Source organism: Pristis pectinata, chromosome 11, assembly GCF_009764475.1.
Source record: "Pristis pectinata isolate sPriPec2 chromosome 11, sPriPec2.1.pri, whole genome shotgun sequence".
Taxonomy (NCBI): Eukaryota; Metazoa; Chordata; class Chondrichthyes; order Rhinopristiformes; family Pristidae; genus Pristis; species Pristis pectinata.
The window spans coordinates 26,566,778-26,591,335 of NC_067415.1; the positions used below are offsets into that span (position 1 = coordinate 26,566,778).

Here is a 24,558-nt window from a genome sequence, read left to right on the forward strand (position 1 = left end):
TTTTTAATTTCAAATACAAAGCAAAATATTGTAGATGCTGGAAATCTGAAATTAAAACAAAAAATGCTGGAGAGAATAAAAGTGGTAATGATTAAAGCTAATGAAGTTTCATCAGAATTTCTGAAAAGTTATCAACCTGAAATGCTAACCATTTTTCTCTTTCCTTAGATGCTGCTTGACTTGCTGAGTATTGTAATCTTTATTTGGTTTTCAGTATCATTCAATCTCTCTTGCCTCCCATTTTATCAAAGATCTTCCATTTTGTTACATCTCCCTATTCCTTTCTTCCCTGCATCTTAAAACCTAAAAGGCAGCACATCGTGCACATGACTGAATAATATCAGTGTCAGTCACGTCTACTACATGCATAGTTGTAAGTAACTGAGAATGAAATGAGTAATTTTTGTGTAACGATCCTCCATTCCTTGCATTGGTGGTGAAAATATCCTCCTTAGGTTAGAAATATAAGTTCTGTTTCTATGCTCTTTATTGATCAACTGTTTGCCCTGACTCTAGACATATGTGCTGCCAGGATCCAAATCACCAATTGATACAGAGTTGTCAATAAATACTCTGGAACTGAAGACCTCAAAACTAAAGGAAGAAGTAGACATAAGACCCCTTAAGCCATCTCCATTGTTCATTAAAATCATTGTTGGTCCTCTATGTCATGTCTTCTTAGGTGTTAAATACCTCTGTCCCTTGATTCTCTCAGAGTCCAAAAATTTATCAATCTTAGCTTTAAATATTCTAAACAACGGACTATCCACAATCCTCTAAGGTTTGAAATTACAAAGATTCATGACCGTCTTCTTCTCATCTTAGTCCAAATGGACAACTCTTATCCTGAGACCATTTCACCCAAGCTTCAGATCCTCGGGGCTGAATAAATAGTCTCTCTGCATTTTTCCTGTCAATCATTTTCTTGAATCTTGTACTTCCAAATGAGATCAACTCTTACTCTTCTGAACTCCCATGAATATAGGCCAACCTTACTCAATTTTTCTTCCAAAGACAACTCCCTCATCTCATTTGAGTGAATTGATGTTGTACCACCTCCAAGTCAAGTATATCATTTTCTATGGTGCAGAGACTAAAACTGCTCTCCATATTCGAGGCATAGTCTCAGCACCACCCTCTTTAACTGTAGCACTCTTGTACTGCAACCCAACCTCACCATACTCTCGCGGTTAGGTTACTGAGTAGCAAGCCAGGAGCCTTCACTAACAATCTAGGGATACGAGTTCAAATCCTACCAACCAGCACACAAAGATCTCTTTGTACACCCAGTATCTACTACTTTCTCAAAGTGTGAAAGAAATTGTTTTTCCAACCAAAGTGCATAACCTCACACTTTCCCATATTCTACAATGAATTATCCCCTTCTTGCCCATTCATTCAATTTGCTTTTATCTTTGCAGACATTTTCATTCTCCAAACATCTCACTTGCCCACTCCACTTTATTTTATCTTAAAGTATTTCTTGTTCTGGTGTAAGATTATCAACTCGAAACGTTAACTGTGTCTCCATCTCCACGGATATTGCCTCATCTGATGAGTATCTCCAGTATTTTTTTATACTTTAAAAAAAAATTGATAATTAGCATGTGAAGTAAGGAAACTAACAGATGAGTAATTCTTATCTTAATATTTGAGCTAAACGGAAATAAAATCTAAGAACATACAAGAACACGAAAGAATACAAGGAGTAGGCCATCAGGCCCGCTGAGCCTGCCCCATCATTTAAAATGATCATGGATCATCTGTGCTGGCCTTAACTCCTCTTCCATGCCATTTCTCAGAGAATTCCAGAAATTCACCACCTCTGCGAGAAGAAATTTCTATGTACCTCTGTTTTAAATGATCGGTGCCTTATCTTGTAGCTACGTCACCTAATTTGAGATTCTCCCACTAGTGAAAACATCCTAACATTTAACCTGTCAAACATCCTTGGGATCTTATATATTTCAAACCGGTTAACCCTCATTCTTCTAAACTCCAAGGAATACAGGCCCAAATTATTTAGTCTCTCTTGATAGGACAATCCTCTCATCCCAGAAGTTAGTCTGGTGAATCTCCTTTGTACTGCCTGCAATGTTAGAATATCTTTTTTTTTAGATAAGGGGACCAAAACTGTATGCAGTATTCCAGATGAGGCTTCACCAATGCTCTGTATAATTGCAATGAAACCTCCTTATTTTTGAACTTCAATTCCTTTGCAATGAAGACCAAAACAAAGATAAAGTCTTCTGAGAATGGACTACAAAGGTCTTGATTCAAAATCAACTGAGATGTTTAAAATAATGGAGAAAAGACAAAGAATTAAGATTAAAAAGATAGAGCTGTCACAATTAACAAGATCAATTAACCAAATAGCCTACTGTGGTTCTGAGATTCTTCTGCAAAGCTGTACACAGAACTATTGTAAACTTTCTCACTAGCATTTCCATTGCATATGTCAGCTGATTGCTAGACAACCTAAAAAATATCCAGAAGCAAATCAAGCTCTCCTATCTCCTACAACCTCTATTCATTAAACAGGATTGACAAAAAGCTGGAGACACATGAGACTGCAGACGCTGGAATCTGTAGCAACAAACAATCTGCTGGAGGAACTCAGCAGGTCGTGCAGCATCTGTGGGAGGAAAGGAACTGTCGACATTTCAGGTTGAGACCGTGCATCAGGTACCTCACTGATGCAGGGTTTCAACCTGAAACATCAAGAATTCCCTTCCTCCCACAGATGCTGAGCGTCCTGCTGAGTTCCTCCAGCAGATAGTTTGTTGTTCACAAAAAGCTGGTGTGCTTCACAGGACAACTTCCTGTAAATTGAGAGATTTGGCAGGAGGATAATATTTAAAATTGTATCCCTAAGCTGTTCAGCAATCTGCTATCATTCACTCCCCACATTAAAGCTATTACACATAACATAAGATGACACTTCAGTGAAATATTAACTGAGTGCTGCATTATTGGGGGTGTTTTGGTTCAGGGAAGTTAAGCTAAGCTTGTCAGTCCAATCAGGTAAAGGTGACAGAAGAAACATCACCATTTAAAAAAAAGGAATGGAAGTTCTACAGGTGCCCTAATCAAAACCAAAAACAGATTCATCTGTTGTTCATGCCTTCTCAGTGCTGTTTATAGAAGCTTGTTGTATAAAAAGTTATCTGCCATATTTTCTTATACAATAACAACTGCAGTTTAAAAGTAAGTTTCGGTTGTGAAGCATGTTGGAATATTCCCAACAGTATAATAAGATGGTAAGTCCTTTATTTCTTTCATACAGAAAATACAGAAGCTATGTGTGTAAAACTGATGCACACTCTGGCTATTAAGTTACATTGCTATAAATCCTGAAACTGCTATTGTCATACTTCAAAAAAAACGGATAGCTTGAGAGCACCACAATCTAGTTTTATCCTTTATTTTAACGTATTTCAGAGGGAAAGTTAAACCATATGCTTTCTTGCAGTCTAAACCTAAAAGAGATAATCTGGTCATTTATCTAATTTGCATATATGGGACTTTGCTGTATACAAATTGGCTGCCATATTTCCTGCATTAAAACAACAGTTTCCTTTCAAAAAGTACTTAATTGGCTGTAAAATAATTTGTGGGCTCCAGAAACCATGAATCACAGAATATACAGGTAAATGCAAGATTTTCTCTTCATAAACTTTGCATGAATGGGTTAAAGTCATGTCTGTCTTAGGTTTCCTAACAGTTTTACATACAAAAATCCACTGGTAAAGTTTTTGCAACAGAATTTTTCTCAATATAAAACTATGCTCATCATGTACAAAACTATGTAAAAAGCACAGTGGAGGAAACACTTATATAAACTCTTAAATATGATATCCTGCTGAAGCACATTTTCTTCTCAAAGATGTTCATTCCGTTGTCTGTGGTAAGTAGGCATTTCTAATAGCAGCTATGTGATGCAATCCATTTCTGAAATTGGACTCCATTTGAGTTAATGGAACTAAATTATAGAACGAGAGTACAATGCACAGCAGATACTGTACATATGCATTTAGTGTTAAGTATCCAGGGTAAAATTTATCCCCGCAAATTCTATACCATTTGTTACCATAAATTGAATAAATTTCAGAGGCAGGCTGCAATGGACTGACAACACTATACAGTGTATTTCTGGAATATTGCATCTGCCGTTCTAAGAAAGGATATGCTTAGGATGGAGGGAGTATAATTGATTCATAGGTTTGTCCTATGGGAAGAGATTAAGCAGGCTGGACTTATAATCTCAAGTTTAGTAGAATAAGAGGTGATCTCACTGAAACACACAAAATTCTTATGAGGCTTGACAGGGTAAAAGCATGGATGACGCTCCTCTTAGCTAAAATGTCACAACCAGAGGTCACACCCAGAGGGTGGTGAATCATTGGAATTGTTTACCCAAGAGGACTGTGGAGGCTCAGTTGCTGAATATATGCTAGATAGTGATGGATATTTGGATATAAAATGACTAAAGGAACATGTGAATACAGGAATGTGGTACTGAAGTAAATGATCAACTATGGTCTTACTGAATGGTGAACAAGCTGCATGGAGACATATGACCTCTCTGTGCTTCTGTCTCTTGTATTACATCTATTTCTTGTTACTACCAGGGATGAATTTTTGGGCAATTGATGTTTGCGAGTCTCTGATTCGTGCACTTTAACAATGTGATGAGAGTAAGGTTGAAGTTCGGACTAGACAGGTGCGTTGATTACCAGCAATAATTCTCAGCTACAAACATTATACTTTATACTTCCCTTTCATAAATTAGAGAATAAAATATATCGACACTGAGTTTACTGTCAGTCTTTAAAGATAAAAGTGTGAATTCCACATTTCCACAATTTATTCTCTTGCTTACATTAGTTGTGTGTGCATTTATTCAAGAATGCAGCTAATTAATCATTTCCACATCAATTCAGAGCAGTTTCAATTTAGCATTGATGCAAGAATGTTAGCTTATCTTCTGAAGCTGTCTCATTTTGATTTGAATTCAGAACAGGTGTAATATAATCTAGACATCGTAAAGTTGTATTTAATTTTAAATCTAATTTAATTTTAATTCTTTTGCCAGGACAATCAGGACCATATTTCTACACTTCAAGGCTTTTATGCATGCACATAACTCTTCTGTGGCTAAACACAGCAATCCTTCAGTAATGCACAATCAGCAGCATAATTTGATTTTTTTTGGCTAAGCAATGCACTTCATAGATAATAGCCTGAAACTGGAGCTAGAATTCAATATAATTGCAACCCAAGTCTCTGAATTCCAACACTATGTCCTTAGCAGGGTCATTGAACCCTGTCTGTAAGATCTTCAATGATTTACAACATTCTGTACAATATTCATCTGGAACGTGTGTCTCCAAAATACTAATATTACATAATGTTACATATGGAATGCCCTAAGATGTTAAGGAATCAAATTTTAGAGTGATATACCAATAAATAATTAAGTTTAATTCCAATAACTCTCTGTATAATGGTTTCCCCACTTTACCTGTTTCAGAAGTCTGAAGTTCATGTCAGTTTAATCAAAATTCAGGGTGACCATTCTGATTCCTTTAAGATTTTAAGATGAATAAAATAGGAGACATTTTCATGATAAAATGAAAAAATATTTGAAATGTCGCTTACGATTTGCAGCTTTGCTGTGGTCGCTATGCACACTATCATTTGACTGGTTGCTTGATACTGATGACAGACTTGAACTTCTGACAAATCCAAAAGCCACAAGTTTAGCTGCTGGCAATCGAGAGTAACCAGGAGGACGAAGTCCAGAGTGCCCAGGTTTGGGTAGACTTGATCTTTGGACAATTGGTATGGTGTTTTTCTTCTGTTCCACTAAAATACAGAAAAAAAAGAGTAATAATTTTTAAAAGATGAACTGACATAATAAACTCAAAAAAAAATAAAGCATCAAATAACAGAAATCCATACATTGGAAATTTCTAGAATGTGAGTGTCAATCATTGACACATGAAGGTCTGTCAGTCATTTCATTAGAAGTTATTGTTAGAGGATTTACAAAATGATAAATCACAACAATATGAAAACAATATTACTGAAAGAGCTCTACGATCAATTCATAATGCTAATAATTATATGCTAATAATTCAAAGTAACTACACATTCATGATTTATGAGAAATTAAAGTTTTCCTTGGTCATGAAGAACACACAGAGCTGAGTACACAAATAATCTATCTTTATTATAAATACAGAATCATTCCACATACACTTGTCGGATCCGGTTATTTTTGAATCTGCAGGTTCTTTCAGGAGTCCAGGAACGAGTTGAAAACAACTTGGTGCTTCACAAAGTTTTATTGGAAAAGTTTAAAACAAAGAAACAGTCACAGAGCACATGGCACTAGCTTTCCTACTAAGGAGATGAGCCGAGACAAAAAGAACAAAATAGGAGCTCGGGCCAGGGGGAGGAGAGCAAGAGAGTGATTAACAAAAAGCAACAGCTTTTAAACCTGAGATAAGAGGTATTCCTTTAGCTAACAATAGTCCAATCAGGAAACCTATTAGATACTTGTGGCCAAACCAACCAATGAAAAAACCACATATTCACTTGATGGACGAACCAATAAGCTAGTAAGCAGCCATTCCTTGTGCAGCCACTTGAGGTACATTAAACACTATACATGTTAAAAAACTAATTAAAACAATCAAATCCAACACACTCCAACATTCATAACATCCGTAAAGTGAACTCAAAGTCATCAAAGAATCCCAAAACACTTCAGAGTCAATTAAAACCTTTGAAATGCAGTCACAGTTATAATGCAGCAAAATACAGCAGCCAATTTGGGCATGGCAAGGTCCCACAAAAAGCAATTGGATAAATCAGCAAATCCCCTTTGATGGGTTTGATCAAAGGATAAAAGTGGCTAGAACATGCAGAGAATGTCTCTGCTTAGCTCTAAAGTCTTCCATGAAATCTTTTACATCATAGAAACAAGCTTGATTTAACATTGTTAAAAAGATATTCAAAGATGGTCACGTGACAGTAAAGCATTCACAGAGTAAGTGGCAATCTGGATCCATCCCTCCCTCCCTCCCTCCCTCACCTCACCCCCCCCCCCGCCCATTTATTTGGGGATCTCATTAATTGGACACTGGTACCATTGCTACAAACAACATAACTGATCCCAAAAATGAATTTTAAAAGGAATCACTGCTTTGGGTGCCTTTCTGCCCATGATTTAAAGGGAAAGAAGAGAAAAGTATCCCAAGATCCAGAGTTCACTTGCAAGTCCCATTGTAGTAGTTTGTAGACTCCAGCTCCAACTTGGAGAGTTCTGAAATAAATTTGATTGTGTCTGGAAAACATAGATCAACAAATCCTAAACAGGTCCTGCCACCAAATACACCGGGATCTCAAGACCTGGACCTCAGGGATATCCCTATTTCAAAGGAGCAACCCTGCTTGCTTTCCACAAAATTCATTTGTGAAAAGCCATATTAAGAGAATTAAGAACTAAGTTTTAAGAACAACTTAGAGGAGCAGCTGAAAGATAGTAAGGTTTATAAGGGGAATCCCATTGAAAATAAAAAAATTACTGCAGATGCTATAAATATGAAATGAAAATAAAAAATGCCGGAACAGTCAGCAGGTCAGGCAGGATCTGTGGAAAGAGAAACAGAGGCAATGTTTCAGGTTGAAGATTCTTCAGCAGAATGACAGAGAATTCCATTATTTGGCAGCTGAAACAGGTGCAATAATTAAAATCTGGAATGTTAATGATGCCAGAAATGGAAGAATGTAGATATCTCAGAAAGTAAAGCATAACCATTAATTCATGATTTTTGCAAAGAATGAAGGAATAGGAAAAAGTAGCTGCTTTCAGCAAAAACAGCAAAGAGAAACAGTGAAACATATTATAATTTTCCTTTAGTTATTTCAGTTATTGGAAATGGACTACAGCAAAAAGTTATCTGAAGGAAGATTCAGGCCATAGTTGCCAAAAGGTTTGCTGTACAACCTCTCACACTTAAGTAATCCATAACTCTCTCAACTCAGTTCAAGAATTTGACACAAGACTTCAGAACTGGGACCTCAAAGTTCTGACATTTTTTAGTAGAAGAAATAAATAAATACCTCATTTTGCACTTACAGTCTAAGCTCAATTAGAATTAATCTAATTTTAAAAATGTAACGTATTGGCTACAATGTCACTGTTGCATGTGGCCCAAATCCTCTACTCAGCTGAAATGGCTTTGTCAGATGCTGGGAAGCCAATTTATGAATATCATTTGAAAACCCTAGCTTGTGCAATTGTGCATCATACCTTGCACTTAATGGAGGACCCCTGTCCTTAAAGAGTTTCCATTCAAAATTAAAGGGGAAATGAGTACAAGAACATAGGAACATAATACATAGGAGGAGGAGTAGGCCAACTGATCCCTCAAGGTTATTCCTCAACTCAATAAGATTATGGCTAATCTAGTCTTACCTTTAGCACCATTTTCCCATTCATTCCTCATAACCTTTGGCTTCCTTATAGTTCAAATGTCTGTCAGTCTCTGCCTTGAATATACTCCATGACTCTGCCTCCACAGCTTTCTGAGAGAAGAAATTCCTCTTTATCTATGGGGCAAGTCATAATTCTGGAACTATGCCCCATAGTTCTAGATACTACTAAGGCAAACATTCTCTCAACATCCATCATTTCTAACCTCTCAGAATCCTATATGTTTTAGCAAGATCATCTCTAATAAGTATAGGCCCAACATGCTCAATCTCTCTTCATATGTTTATCCCTTCATCTCAGGAATCAATCTGTTGAACCTTTTCTTCACTGCCTGCATGCAAGTATATCCTTTAAGTCGTAAACCAAAAACCATACACAATACTGCATGGTTAGGCCGCACTTGGATTACGGTGTGCAGTTCTGGTTACCATACTATAGGAAGGAGGTGATTGCACTGGAGAGATTGCAGAGAAGATTCACCAGGATATTGTCTAGATGTAAGGACCTTAGTTATAAGGAGAGATTGAACAGGCTGAGCTTGTTTTCCCTGGAGGAAAGGAGGCTGAAGTATACAAGATTATGAGAGGCATAGATAGAATTGATAGTCAAGGTCTTTTTCCTATGGCAAGGGTATCAAAAACTAGATTGTATATATTGAAGGTGAGAGGTAGGAGGTTTAAAAGGGTTCTTAGGAGTAAGTTTTTTTTTTATACAGTGTGATTTATATCTGGAAATGCACTGCCAAAGGAGGTGGTGCAATCAGATATAATTACTAAGTTCAAGACACATTTAGACAGGCACTTAAATAGGCAAGATGTGAAAGGATAAGGTCCTAATGCAGGCAACTTGGATTAGTGTAAATGGATTAAAAGGTTGGGATGGAGCTGGGAGGTTGAAAGACCTTTTTTTGTGCTGTATGAGTCTATGAGGTGCAGTCTTATCAGGACTTTAATAAGTCCTGTTAAATTGTATTAATACTTCCTGACTTTTATAGTATATACCACTTACAATAAAGGCCAATATTCCTTTAGCTTCCTAATTACTTGCTGTACCTGCATGCCAACCCTCTGTGGTTCATGAGCTAGAGACCCCAGATCCCTTTGCAACATTCTATAATCTCACCCTACTTAATTTGATTTTTCATTCTTCCTTTGGAAGTGACCTCACATTTTCCTGTACTGTACTCCATTTGCCAACTTACTGCTCACACACATAACCCATCCATATTCCTTTGCAGGTTCTTTGTGACTTCCTCAAAACTTGCTAGCCCACCCATATTTGTATCAACAGCAAATCTGGCAACAGTATATTCAGATATTCATATTGATTGTAAATAGTTCAGGCCTCAACACTGAACTCTGTGGCACCCGATGAGTACGGATTTGGAATGCACAGTTGACATAGCCCCATATTATAACATTCTGCAAAGGCTTATACATATGGCAGCCACAAATCATTTACCAACACCATAGATGTGTTTTAGGTTAGGCATATGGTTACAATGGGTGAACCTACACTATGGAAAATAGTCCAGCATGGTTTTACTGGCCAGCTTTTGAGTTATAAAGGTGATAATAGTTTGAGCCATGGTCATTAACCTGATTGATTTGTATGTGGGCTGCTCATTACCCACTACCGTATCAGTCCTAAACTTTACTATTAAGAGCAGAGATGACCTTGCTGGTGGTGTCATTCCAATATAACATACTGACTGATGATATTACTGCCAATACTGCAGATGGCTGTTTTCTGCTGCTGACTCATTGGTAGTTGTAAGTCACTAACAGTAAGACAAGCAAAGGACTGCCAATATGGTCTGTCATGCTCCCCTTTATTTTCAATCACCCCACGCATATGCTTTTAAACAAACACATTGAGAAGTTAAAAATGTATTCTCTGAAACATTTCTAAAATGTTTATTTCAGATGTATATATACTATTATACAAAAGTAAAAACATCTACAGATACTGGAAAACTGACAAATCAACAGAAAGAGTTGATTGTTTCTCTCTCCAAACTACAGCCTGACTTGTTGAGTTTTAATAGCATTTTCTGTTTTTATTTCTGCATAAAAATAACATCTTACAAACAATTCCACTTAAAGTACTGACAGCGATGCGAAAATAACAGATAAAGACAAATAGAATCTCTGTTCTACATCGTGTTTCCGTTGCTTCCTTTCTAATTAGCAAGCAAATCAAATTTCTAAAGTGGAGTCTAATACACCTAAATGTTTTGCATCCACGACAAATTTCTAATCCAACTGTTTTATATTGCAAATGGCAAATCAAATTATAGAGTCACATAGCATAGAAACATGCCCTTCGGCCCAAGTCTTCCATGCTGACCAAGGTGCCTTCTGAGCGAGCCCCATTTGCCCACATTTGGCCCATATTCCTCTCAACCTTTCCTATCCATGAACCTGTCAAAATATTTTTCAGATATTGTAACTGTACCCACCTCTACCACTTCCTGTGGGAGCTTGTTCCATATATCCACCATCCTTTGTGTGAACTTGCCCCACAAATCTCCTTTAAATCTTTCCCCTCTCACAGGGTAGGGGAGTCTAAAACTAGAGGGCATAGGTTTAAGCCATGACCTCTACTTTTAGACTCTCCTACCATGGGAAAAAGACTGTGACCATCCACTTTATCTGTGCCCCTCATAATTTTATAAACCTCTAAAGGTCACCCTCAGTCTCCTTTGCTCCAGGGAAAACAGTCCTAGCCTGCCCAGTCTCTCTTTATAATTCAAGTCCTCCACTCCCAGCAACATCCTTCTGAATCTTTTCTGCACCTCTCCAGCTTAATCATATTCTTGAGTGCAATGTACAGGAGGGCAGTGAAAATGAGTTTGACAGAATTATGGAATAAATCATCTAAAAAAAACATTTTTATAGCACCTTCTGTGACTTTTTGATATCATAAAATGCTTAACAGACAATGAAGCACTCTTGAAATGCAGTCACTGTTGTAATGTAGGTAGCATGGCAGCCAATTTCCACAGTGTAATGTCCCACAAACAGCAATGATAGAACAGCCAAATAATTCATGTTAGGGAATGTTTAATGAGGGCTAAATATTGGCCATGGCACTTAAGTTTAATTCCAAAACACTTCTACAAAATAACTTTAGGATCTTTTACGTTTGCCTGGGGGAGCAGATTGAGCCTTGGTTTAATGTTTCACTTGAAAATCAAGCACTCCCTCAGCATTGCTCAGTGAATATCAACCTACATATTTTGTTTCTGAATAAAACTCATACCCACAAACTTCAGACTCAAGGATGAACCACAGCTGATCCTCATTTTAAACATTTGAATAAAACTTGAAGAAATGAATGACTGATGAATATTAATCAGTGGAATTGGAAAGTCAGTTTGCAGGGTATTTTCTGAATAGGTACTTTCCTATATTGCTATTTTCTCTGTTTCAGTCTTAAGCCATTAATGAGGATAGCTTACAAATTAGCTGCAGGCACCACAGCTCATTAAAGTACAATTGTGCTGAATCAAAGACCTGAAATGAGTTGCTTGGATTATGAGCTCATGGGGATAAGACTGATCTCTGCTATATTCACTCTTTTAGAAGCCTCAGAGATCCAATGGGATCTGCAGTGTGAGCATACTTGAGGTACCAGTTGTGCCAGATGGCAAAGCTAGCATGTGTTTTCTGAATGCCCAACAGATCTATGCAAAGTAGTCAGATCATTCTATTAATAGTACATCACTATCATGCAACACTGATCTGATGCCAGCACAGCAATTTTGGGGCTCAATGCTCCAGCTTACATCTTCCCTTAAAGAAGCATGTCTGAACATATATTCAGCAGCAAGAGGCATCCCTTACCGCTCAACCACCTCCACACCTTATTCCACTCCACCACACCATCTGTCATCAGTGCTCATAGAGTCCAACAAGTAAGCACTATTAAGCACCCATTTACACAAATCACCACATTCCCATCAATGCTCCCCCAATTCTGCCATTGACCTATGCACTAGGGACAATTTACAGTGGCCAGTTAAGCTATCAACCAGCACGTCTTTGGCATACGGGAGGACACTGCAACACCAGGATGAAACCCACGTAGTCACAACGAGAATGTGCAAATTTCACATAGACATCAGAGGTCAGGATTGAATCCAGGTTGCTGGAGATGTGAAGCAGTAGCTTTATTAGCTATGCCGCTGTGCTGCCAATGATTAAAGGTACTGTTTAAAGATATCATCAACTTCTTCCAGGCTGGTTTCTTTTTGATATTTTTGCAACTCTACAAATCCTTGATGCCTTCAAGAGTTGAGTTTCATTGTCAGTCTATAGAGAGTGGTGTATCAGGTGCTGTTAAGCTTAGAGTTGACTTCAGGCTTCTACACAAATGAGTTGGATGCACAAGTAGGGATTTCTTTTGTTATATGACATGTTTGGGAGAATGAGCTAAAGCTGTGCATTAGCAAAAAAGTTCCTAGAAGAGAAGGACATGGAGAAGAGCTCTCAGTAAGATGCAATTTCTGTCCACAGATTCCAGGAGCAAATTTCCTTTCTGAATCTCAGCGAGGAGTAACATGCAAGTCAATGGCGTATCCATGAGGGTGCCTTTACCCAATCTACCTACCTGCTGCAGCCATAAATGCAACCCTCGTAGAATGAGAAGAATAACATTCCCAGCAGTTGTCAAGGTAATTGTGGTGATGAATTTCCTTCCAAGGTGGAGCTGGAAATACTTGTAACATCTTTCAGTTGCCGAAGGGAAATCATTCATGTTCTCTCAAAGTCAGCCAATTTCATAATCCCTGAGCAGAGGCCAGGAGACTTGGAGAAATTGGAGCTTTGCCATGATTACAGGCTTCCCCATAGTGCAGTTTGGTAATGATTGCACAGATGTTGCTTTGCAGGCATTACATGTCAACACCGTTCCATACTAGAACTGTTCTTTACTGATTCTATACATTCAACATTCAGCAGTTATGCAAATCAATGCCCAGTATCCTGGCTGCAATAATCACACCTTTATTCTGTGGCACTGTAACCTGACAGCAACATTTGAATCACTGTTGCAAACAAAAGTGTAGCTACTGGATGAAGATTCCTGATGAAAGTATGCCCATAATCCTGGTTCACATTTACATACATGTAGTTACTATGCACTTGAATAAAATTATACTGCCACACCAAATGTAATAGAGAAGATAATTCACATGATGAAATAACGCTTTCACTGCCTTAAACTTTTGAGGGGTTCTCCAATACTTGAAAGGGCAGTTTCCAAGGTCTGTGGTGCCTGCCAAATGCTGCGCAACCTTCTCATCATAAGGGCCTAGCACCTGCTCACAGCTATATGGAGGCAGCTGAGAGGAGGAGGGAGAGGAGAGAAGAGAAAAGAGAGAGATGAGAATAAGGAAAATGAGGTCAATCTAGAAAGTGCCTTTCTGGTCAGGCTGCCTTCAAGAATGTATTTTAAGTCCAATTCCAAGAACCACATTACCAATTCTCCCTTCACCAACAGACTCACACCCTTCCTTCATCACTTATATAGCTTCTGCTGGGTCCCTGTGCAAAAACAAAAGCCACCACAAAATATACATTCTGATTCAAATTTGTAAATGAAACCATGTAATATTCCACAAGAAGTCAACTTATTATCCTTCTGCATGTCAATTATGGTGCAACTTAATGACTGTGGTATGGCTGGTGGAAGGCTGCTGACTTTCGCTGCAGAGTTCTGGAAGACAACCTAAACCAGCCTTAGGCCTAGGAGCATTGGCTTCAGATGGTAATATTGTGTCATGGGTGGAAGGCTGATCCAGGTTAGATCTGGCACAGGATCCAGAAGGTGATTCTCTATGGGACTGTAAAAATAATTAAAAGCAAATATGATTAAAATATGAGTGACATAAAATTTATCTAAGTATATATTCAGACAAGACTGAGAAAGGAGCAGGAATTCATGTCTTCAATGAAACTGTTAAGCTCATGAACCAATAGACACATATTCAAGGACTTCAATGATCTACAGTTATCTCACACATTCTGCTGTGCTGTCAAAAAAATTACACACCCACTTTAGAATGTTAATTGGCCAGCACATGAAAGGAGCTATCTGCCTTCCCTTCTGCCACTCACTTTCTCAAAATCATGATGTAATTTTATTAACCACTCATTTCAGTGCTTCTGATTATCTGACTGTTCTTCGATGCTCTTTCAATTTTATCAAAATTTCAATTACAATCCCTTTGATAAAATCTATACATTTCCTGTGAGCAGTTTTATTCAGAATTTACAAACTAAATACAGCCATATTATTTCTTTTTGCAATTATTGTTTATCTATCAATAATGCTACTATGATTATTAACCCCAAATTAACAACGGTTATATAATTATTAATACAAAAATAAATGCCAACTCCATAAGCAAGCACTCTTCTGCAGCATTCTACAATGCCTACAGAATTACAGCCTCAATAAACACACACTCATTTTTAATAAAACATGATGGACCTATCACCTGATATTATTTTATCCTGATTCAGTTCTTCTACAAGCTTTCTATCATATAATGCATTGCTGCAGAAATACGAAACTGAAGGTAGGCTGTGTCATCTTGGTTCAAGTAATGATGCTCTTCACTTCCAAGTCAAAAGTTTGTAGGTTTAAGTTCCATACAAAGAACCTTAACATATAATCTTAGATAAGATATTGTACAGTCTGAGCAAATGCTGCAATAACAAACAGCAAAGGGTTTGATTGTCAGGCATAGTAGAGATCATTGCAAGATGCTGTTTTTTCCAGCATTGATCTGAGTGATGACTGATCACAATTGGAAGTCAGCCAAGCATCCTAATAGCATGTGAGCAGTTGAAGATTTGACAGAGAAAGTTGACATCAGACGACTGACATTGTGGCTCTGGATGGAGTCAGACTTAGAAATTCAAATGCATAGCACTGCAATTTTCAGTATTATGCAATCCTAAAAAAACAAATTTCCTTAAATGAAACAACATAACATTTTCTGGGTCATTTTGCATTACTTCAAAAATTCAATTGGCCTGAGTCACCCATGCATGACTGTGCAATTCCCACGAGTTGCATACAGCATGATGTCATTCCCCATGCAATTGTTCTTTTGGAGTACTGCAGGGAAAATTGAACCAAGTCGTCTTGGGGGTCTAGTGCTGGAAAGTGGTCGTTTCTGAAGTCTGATAGAGGCATTTCAGGAGGAAGATGGCCAAATTAATTGTGTCAAGTTCTGCTGAGAGATGAAAGAAGAATAAGAAGGGATGTAACACCATAATCACAACTTTCTAATTATAAGCTTGTTTTTCCACAATAAATTGAACACATGGTAAAGCATGATCTCTGAACAAAGCAGAAAATTCTGCTTTATCCTCAGTTCCCAAAGGGACTCAAGCATTTTTTTTAATGCATTCAATTCCCTCCAGCATCAATTACCTTTGTCTGTTATGAATGCAGTCCTTTCAATAAGCCTAAACAGTAAATGCCAGACCTCAACTCCCTTCAGACCTTCAAAGCCAGAAATGATCGAATTGAACACAAGAGCACAGGAAAATAGGAGCAGAAGTAGGCAATCAGGCTCCTCAAGCCTGCCCCACTTTTCAGATGATCATGGCTGATCCATGCTTGCCTCAACTCCTCTTCTGTGTCAGATACCCATAACCAACAATCCCTCAATCTTTCAAGTATTTATCTATCTCCATCTTAAATATTTCTAATGATCTAGCCAAAAAATCTAGCTAGAAATATACCTAAAACACTGGGGAGGATGACAAAGCCACTTGTTGGCCTCCCCAATTAATTCAAACATCCCAAATAGCGTTACAGCCATTAATTAGTTCTGATATGTAGCTGGTTATGTAGGGAATATGACAGTCAAAATGCATACTTCAAGATCCTACAAATGCCATGAATAGATAATGGCAAGGTGGTTGGTTGACGAATAAAAGGTGGCATAGATTTCAATGAAAAAGCCTATAGTCTTCCATGTACTTAACTCAGTTTGGTGATTCACTTCGCTAGAAGAACAATGTACAACACACTAACATTAGAATATTTAGGAATTCTTCATTTTAAATATTCTCAAAATTGTATTAGTAAAACAGAATGTTGTACAACATCTAGTAGATGAACAAGATTCCAGCATCTGCAGTCTTTTGTATCTATATTCAGTATTCTTAGTCTTAGCTGTGACTTTTACATATTTTTATAAGCAAGCAACTTAAGTATTATAAAAAATAGAAATTCAAGTCAAAAAACATTGCTCCTTAAACACCCTTTGCTACAAACTAATGAAGTATGCTACAGATCCACATATCACAAATGCCTAATTTGAGCTGCATTGTCAGCAGAAAGCATGAAGTGGAGACCAGACATTTTTCGCATGAAGACAAGAAAGTGATTCACTGGGGGCTGTTCTTCTAAATCTCATTACAGTCAACCCTGTCAGGTTCAGGGGAAGCCTGCTGTTGGGGCTGCCTGTCTTTTCTTCTAGTTGGGGTATGGTGCAGAACCCAGAGAGTTATACAAGAAAAAGAAGTTGTTGTACAAGATTAATAGCTCGTATATTAATACAAAAAATGGTTTGAAAGCAGAACATTAGGAGTTATGATTGGTTTGGTTATTTGATCTTTCAAACTGTTCAAGCTGTGTCTTACAGTTTAAGTCATTATCTGGAGTTTCTGGCAGAGCAGCTGGTAGCTTTCTGTTCTTATCCCTGGCGTCATCTGTTCATTTTCTAAAAATAGTCCTTTAATTTAAAAAGAGCAGTGCTATTTCAGTGACCCCAAAAATAAACTTCTATTTAGATTTCTGATAACTTTGCTTGTTTTCTGACAAATATCTGCTACGTGAATATTCAGTAGCACGCGACCTCAGGGGCAATTCTACAGTTAAGCCATAAACCAACAGAATCACAGAAAAGTTACAGCATGGAAAAAGGCCATTTTGTCAGTCAAGTCCACACCAACTCTTTGAAAGAGCAACCTAGTAAGTCCCATTGCCCCAAACATCCCCAATGACCTGAAAATTATTTTATTTCAGATACTTATCCAGCTTCCTTTTGAATGCCACAACTGAAGCTCTCTCCAATACTACCCTGGTTGTCATTCCAGATCCTAACCATTTCCTTTAAGAATTCCTTTATCTTTATTGGTCACATGTACATCAAAACACACAATGAAATGCATCTTTTGCGTAGTGTTCTGGGGACAGCCCTCAAGTGTCGCCATGCTTCCGGCGCCAACATAGCATGCCCACAACTTCCTAACCTGTATGTCTTTTGGTAGGTGGGAGGAAACTGAAGCACCCAGAGGAAACCCACACAGACATGGGGACAACGTATAAACTCCTTACAGACAGCAGCCGGAATTGAACCCGGGTCGCTGACGCTGTAAAGCATTACGCTAACCGCCACACTACCGTGCTTAAAATAGTTTTTAATTGTCCGCTTTCCCAGCATAAACAATGCACATGTACTAAGCAAGTAAAAGACCAACCCATTCTTCATCAAATTCTGTTGAGTTGGTTAATAATAGAAAAAACTAATAAATCCCTTGTGGTTTTCAAGGATGCAGGAAAAGTTCCATGCATTTATGAGCGAAGAATTGAGAGAGGTTCTTAAAGGTTTGCTTCAATCTTAAAGGGAGGTAGTCGTTATTTAGAAAAAGACTTAACTACACCAGCCAGATAAAGACTATGAAGGCAGGACAGAGGCTGAATATCCTATGTGAATCACTCACCTCCTGACACCCTAAAGCCTTCCCACCATTGACAAGGGTCAAGTCAGGAGTGTAATAGAATACTCTCCAATTGCCTGGGTGAATGGAACTCCAAGAATTCAAGCCAATTGAAATTATCCAGGACAAAGAAGCTTGTATGATTGGTTCTGCATTCACCACCCTAAACATTCATTCTCTTCACTACCAGCACACAGTGACTGCTGAGTGTACCATCAACAAAATGCACTGCATTTACTTACTTCGATGACTCCAATAGCAACCTCTATAAATAGGACAGCATGTACATAGTAATCCTGCCAACTGCAGGTTCCCCTCTAAGTCACACACCATCCTGACTTGGAAATGTACACTATTCCTTCATCAACACTGGATCTAATCCCTGGAACTCTCTCCTCAACAGTGCTATAGGAGAACATTCACTAGCAGGACTATAGTGTTTCAAGAAACTGGCTCACCATTACCTTCTGAACGACAATTAGGGATGGGCAATAAATACTGGCTTTGCCAGAGATGCCCAGATCCCAAAATATGAACTGAAAACAAACCTATTTTAATTGAATAGCTAGTGCAGTTCCCAGAATTGCTCTTGTCAAAAGGAGTGTGGAGCTTTTCCTGGAGAAGGTGGCAATAAAAAATGTTTATAATGAAATCCCCCAAGAAGAACTAGTGTTTAGAAATCATGGTAGATCATATGGATAAGTGTTATCTTTACAGCACATTGCTCAGGGAAACAGATGAGAAGGAAGTTCTTCAGAAAAGAAAGAATGCTATTGAAAGATAGCATTGATGTCCAATGATAGATGTCCACTAAAAGCAAAGAGATGCTTGTGTACACACACAATAAGTACTCAACTGACAGAATGGTGTGACATGTGCAAAGCAGCCTGCAAACTAATGGATCTACTTTAACTGCTTTTGCCATGTAAACATATGAGCACACATCTCCAGTTTGGTGGCATCTACTCACCATTGTGCTAAATGGCTCTAGATCTTCTTGAACACTGTTCACTCTACTTTTCATGTTTAGGGCAAACCGGGCAACTCATTTGGATGTATCCCATATTACTTCTTCACAGTTAATTGGCTTGTTTGTTCTCTTTTAAAAGGAAAAGGCTACACTTAATCATGAAACACAGCATATTAGTAGGAAGTGAACCAATTGTGTAAAGTCCAAGAAGCAGTCTCCCAAATAATGGCAAAGAAGGATGTCTGGATTGAACTGTCTAGGCAGGAGATCTGCATTTTTGTTCCAGTTTGCTTTAAATTCTTCTACATTTAAACATCTAGACTCAAAGTCAAAGGCACACATTTGCTTCACTTCTCTGAGACACTACAAGGCTCCTTCTTTGGTGTGGGTAGATGCACATTGAATGTACAGCCTGTACTAATACATGTTCCTGTTCTCATAACAGTAGTTGGTAAAAGGAGGTAGCAATAGGCTTTTCTGTGAACGGAAGAGGGGAAATTAGGTGAGACACTCAAGTGAAGCACGAAGCATCAATAAGGAATAGCAAATGGATGTAACAGAAACAGCAACAAAGAAGAGGGTTAAAGCCATGCAGAACACATATGCTACATACAGCAAAAACTCTTTGTGCAGTCATCTGAAAATCTTCAGCAATGCCTGACAATATACAAAAGCGCTGAATGACCATTCATGAACCTCAAAGCACGATGAAGCCAGTGGCAAAACCAGGAGAGCCCCAAGGAGAGCTTCCATAATCATTCGACCCAAATATCATTTTGCACCCTCTCACTATGTCTATCACTATTAAAATTCTGTGTTACAATTGACAAAATGCTTTTATTTCTAGCCTACAGATGTTAAGATCAGCTTGAGCGTACCTTGATTGAAAAATCTGTGCATCCAAAGGTCTGTCACTATGAAAGTTCCTTTTTTGCAAGGAAGTGTCATAAGAGAAGAAATAATGCAGAAATCATCTAACTAGAAGATAATCCAGCTGCCTCCTCAGCAAGGACTGTAGAAGATAACAAGTAACCAGTACAGATAGAAACTTGCTGGCAATAGAAGCAAGTTCATCTGAGGAATAGCAGAAACTGGGCATAATTTGCATGGATATCATGAAGGTCACCATGAGAGACTGCTTTGTCAAAACATACTGGGGGAACACTGGATGGAGCTCACAAGCTTCATGTTCTTACTTGCATACACAAAGGGCGAGGCCCTGTAAACCTCTTTTACTACCCATTATGAATATGCTGGTAGCCAGCATAATCAAAGACCCCACCCTCCCGGGTCATTCTCCCCTCTCCCCTCAGGTAGAAGATACAGGAGCCCGAGGGCACATACCACCAGGCTCAAAGACAGCTTTTATCCCACTGTGATAAGACTACTGAATGGTTCTCTTACACGATGAGATGGAATCTTGCCCTCACAATCTACCTTGTTATGACCTTGCACCTTATTGTCTACCTGCAATGCATTTCCCTGTAGCTGTGACACTTTACTCTGTATTCTGTTATTGTTTTTACCCTGTACTACCTCAATGCACTGTGTAATGAATTGATCTGTACAAACAGTATGCAAGACAAGTTTTTCACTGTACCTCGATACAAGAGACAATAATAAACCAATACCAATACACCTGTTATATGCCTGCAAAATAGCACAGTATCAAATAAGTATTTGCTCTTAATTCTCATGGTAATATGTAATTTGTGATCTAGGAAACAACAGACTGAATTAGCAGGCAATACAATTTTACTTTTTTTTACAATGTACGTGTCTTTTCATGGTTAAATCTGCAGTATAGTGCAAGCTTAGCTCTGATTATCTCTATTTCACTCAGTATCATGAAAGTTGGTCCAGGATACAAACGAACAAGAGTTGGAAGTCATAAAGCAATATATGCACATTCTTCTCATTTGTGCTTCTGATTTATGCAAACCTTTAAGTCGAATATTACAATTTCAGAGTCTCCAAAGGCATTAAAGTAGCATGCCTTCAGCAATGCTCACATTCTCTAATCATCTGTTATTCACTATGGTCTCTATCACAGATACAGTAATTTAAAAGCTGAGATTCAAAGTTTTGTGTTTGAAAGAAATGAAACTCATAGAAAATGCATCTATTAGCATTTTACAACTGCTAACAATGATAACATTTGCCTGAGCCTACTCTGCAATCTATGTATGGTCATATTCAGTAAAGAGATCTATAAAACCAATATGTGGGTGTGGATAATTTTGGAGAAATATTTCCTATTCATTATTTATAGGTCAATAGTCAACAGACTAGGGGTAAATTGAATATCTTTAGAAAACATGCAGTGGAGTTGTGATGCATAATTCACACATACCTGCTTAAGACAGTGTAGAACACACAAAAATATTGGCTCCCACCTCATTATCATGATTTCTATATCTCAGCAAATCTAGCCGTGGCAGTTAATGCCTTAGAGCATTTCCACAGGTCAAATGTGTGTGGCTGGCAGCAGCCGAAGCCTGCTGAAGCTGATTCAAGATACACTTGCATCTCTCAAAATGCAAATGCTCACAGCATGCATTGAGAACATAAATGATAGAACAGTACAGCACAGGAACAGGCCCTTCAGCCACCATATCTGTGCCGACCATGATACGATCTAACTAATCCCATCTGTCTACAGATGGTCTGTATCCCACTATTCCTTGTCTGTTCAAGTGTCTCTCTAAATGCCACTTAAGTGTTGCTATTGTATGTGCTCTACCATCTCTCTTGGAGCATGGTCAAGGCATCAACCACCCTCTGTGTAAAAAATTTGCCTCACACATCTCCTTTACACTTTTTCCCTCTCACCTTAAACTCATGACCTTTAGTGTTTGACATTTCCCCCTGGGGGAAAGATTCTGACAGTCCCAATCATAATTTTATATACTTCTATCAAGGGTTTATTAGGTATCACAATTGCTGAAGGATGTCATTGTACAGATTTGGAAAGGATGATGGAAATCATCTCGCAGCACCAAAGAGACAGACATTCCTATTTTCATTTGCAGTTCTGTGTGGCTAATCGATTGAGGTTGAGAGAAACAAGTTCCTATGTTTGCAAGGATCCAAGGTCCAGATCTTGAAACATGAGTGGAAAGAGGCGGTTAACAGGATGAATGCCAGGAGTGGAGCTCCCAGGATGGATGTTGTGCAGCAAGAAATTTAATAACTTCAGATGTGTGGTCAAGGTCAGTGATATCATCACATTCCATTCTTCTAACCATTTGTCTTACACACTGCTCCATGCAATGCTACCCCACATTCACCTAATGGTGACCTTTATCAGTCTGGATTCCCATTTTATAGTCATATTCCCCACCACATCCTCTCAAAGGACAAATATTACAAAAACTCACCCATTTTACCTCACAGTTAAACTTATTACCAACTCTTCAACCAGAGCAAAAATATGACACATTGCACCTCAACCAATAAAATATACCTCCATCTGTCTTGCAGAAGACAGCATGTAACTGGCACCACCCGTGTCCATCACTCCTACCACCTAGAAAACAGAGCATTGGTAAGTATTGGTGTAGTGGTAATCAAGTCCAAGGACAGGGATGGTGTAAAGATCATTGAAAATTCTTATACCTAATCCTCCATCCTTTCCACCTCTCCCTCATCCCATCAGTTCTACTGATTTATAAGCTGCATGTCATTTAAGCATATACCTCTTACTTGCACTTTCCCCCTTACAACCACTATACCCTTGTACTTTTCTCCTTTCAGATAACTAGGAGCTGGTCAGTGGAAGCAATTGAGCAGGGGAGAATGAAGAAGGTGGCACTCTGTTACTCACTGCTGGTAACACAGATACTGAAAGTTTCTACAAAGTAGACGTGGTATCTTAATACTGAGTCACCACATGCAAGTGGCCTATTACCTGGGCAGAGGGAATGGGTAGGCCAGATACCAGGTCCTTAAAGGGCATGGTTGCACAAGAGTCCCCCACCATCAATATCCTGCAGTACAAGTGGACAAGCCACATAAATACCCTGGCTAGAAAAGCAGATCAGAGGTTGGGTATCCCACGGTGAATGGATCACACCCTGATACCCCATGGCCTTTCTATCATCTACAAAGCACAAGACAGAAACATGATGGAATACTCTCCACATACCTGGATGAGTGGAGTTTCATTAATCCCCTAAAAGGCTTGACACCATCCAGGTCAAAGCAGCCTGCTTGATTGGTACCGCATGAGGCACTCGGAACATTTATTTCTTACGCCACTGGCACTCACTGGCTACAGTGTGTACCAGCTACAAAATCACTGCAGTTACTTACCCAGGCTGCTCCATCTGAAGCTCCCAAATCCATGACCTCTACCACCAAGAAGGACAAAGGAAGCAAGCACATGGGAACATGCCACCTGCAGGTCTCCCTCTAAGTCACACACCATTCTGACTTGTAAATGTATCACCAGTCCTTCCTCATCGCTGGGTCTAAATTCTGGAAGTTCCTATGCAAAAACAATGTGGGAGTACCTTCACCAAAAGGACTGCAGTAATTGAAACAGGAGGCTTACCACCACCTTCTCATGGGCAATTGGAGATGGGCAATAAATGCCAACAATGCCCATATTTGAAAAAGGAATGCAAAAAAATTCACTTGAACCCTCTGAGCAAAGGTTCTACTCTATCTATACTCATGACTGTGTGGCTAAGCACAGTTCAAATGTCATGTATAAATTCGCAGATGACACCACTGTTGTTGGTAAAATCTCAGATGGCAATGAGGAGGCATAGAGGAGTAAGAAAGATCGGCTGGTTGAGTGGTGTCGCAACAAAAACCTCGCACTCAGTGTCAGCAAGACCAAGGAATGGATTGTGCATTTCAGGAAGGGGAAGTCAGGAGAACACACACTAGTCCTTATTGAAGGGCCAGCGGTGGAAAGAGTGAGCAGCTTCAATTTCCTGGTGTCAACATCTCTGAGGATCTGTCCTGGGCCCAATACATTGATCCAATCATGAAGAAGGCACGCCAGCATCTCTACTTTGTTAGGAGTTTGAGAAGATTTGGCATGTCACCAAAGATTCTTGCAAACTTCTACAGATGTGTGGTGGAGAGCATTCTGACTGGTTGCATCACCGCCTGATATGGAGGCTCCATTACGCAGGATCAAAAGAGGCTGCAGAGGGTTGTAGACTCAGCCAGCTCCATCATGGGCACATCCCTGCCATGGAGGTCATCTTCAAGAGGCAGTGCCTCAAGGCGGCGGCATCCATCATTAAGGACCCTCACTACCCGGGACATGCCCTCTTCACTTAACTACCATCGAAGTACAGGAGCCTGAAGACCCACAC

The 24,558-nt window shown here is 38.9% G+C and overlaps 1 protein-coding gene across 7 annotated transcripts in view; it reads right to left on the bottom strand.

The window, feature by feature from the left end:
* Positions 1–24,558, bottom strand: part of LOC127576243 (microtubule-associated tumor suppressor candidate 2-like) — a 334,776-nt gene that overhangs the window by 149,271 nt on the left and 160,947 nt on the right. For all 7 annotated transcript variants that reach the window (XM_052026690.1, XM_052026689.1, XM_052026687.1 and 4 more), the window contains one exon: positions 5,662–5,868. In XM_052026690.1, coding sequence (XP_051882650.1) covers positions 5,662–5,868 — 207 coding nt within the window. The remainder of the gene's footprint in view (positions 1–5,661; positions 5,869–24,558) is intronic.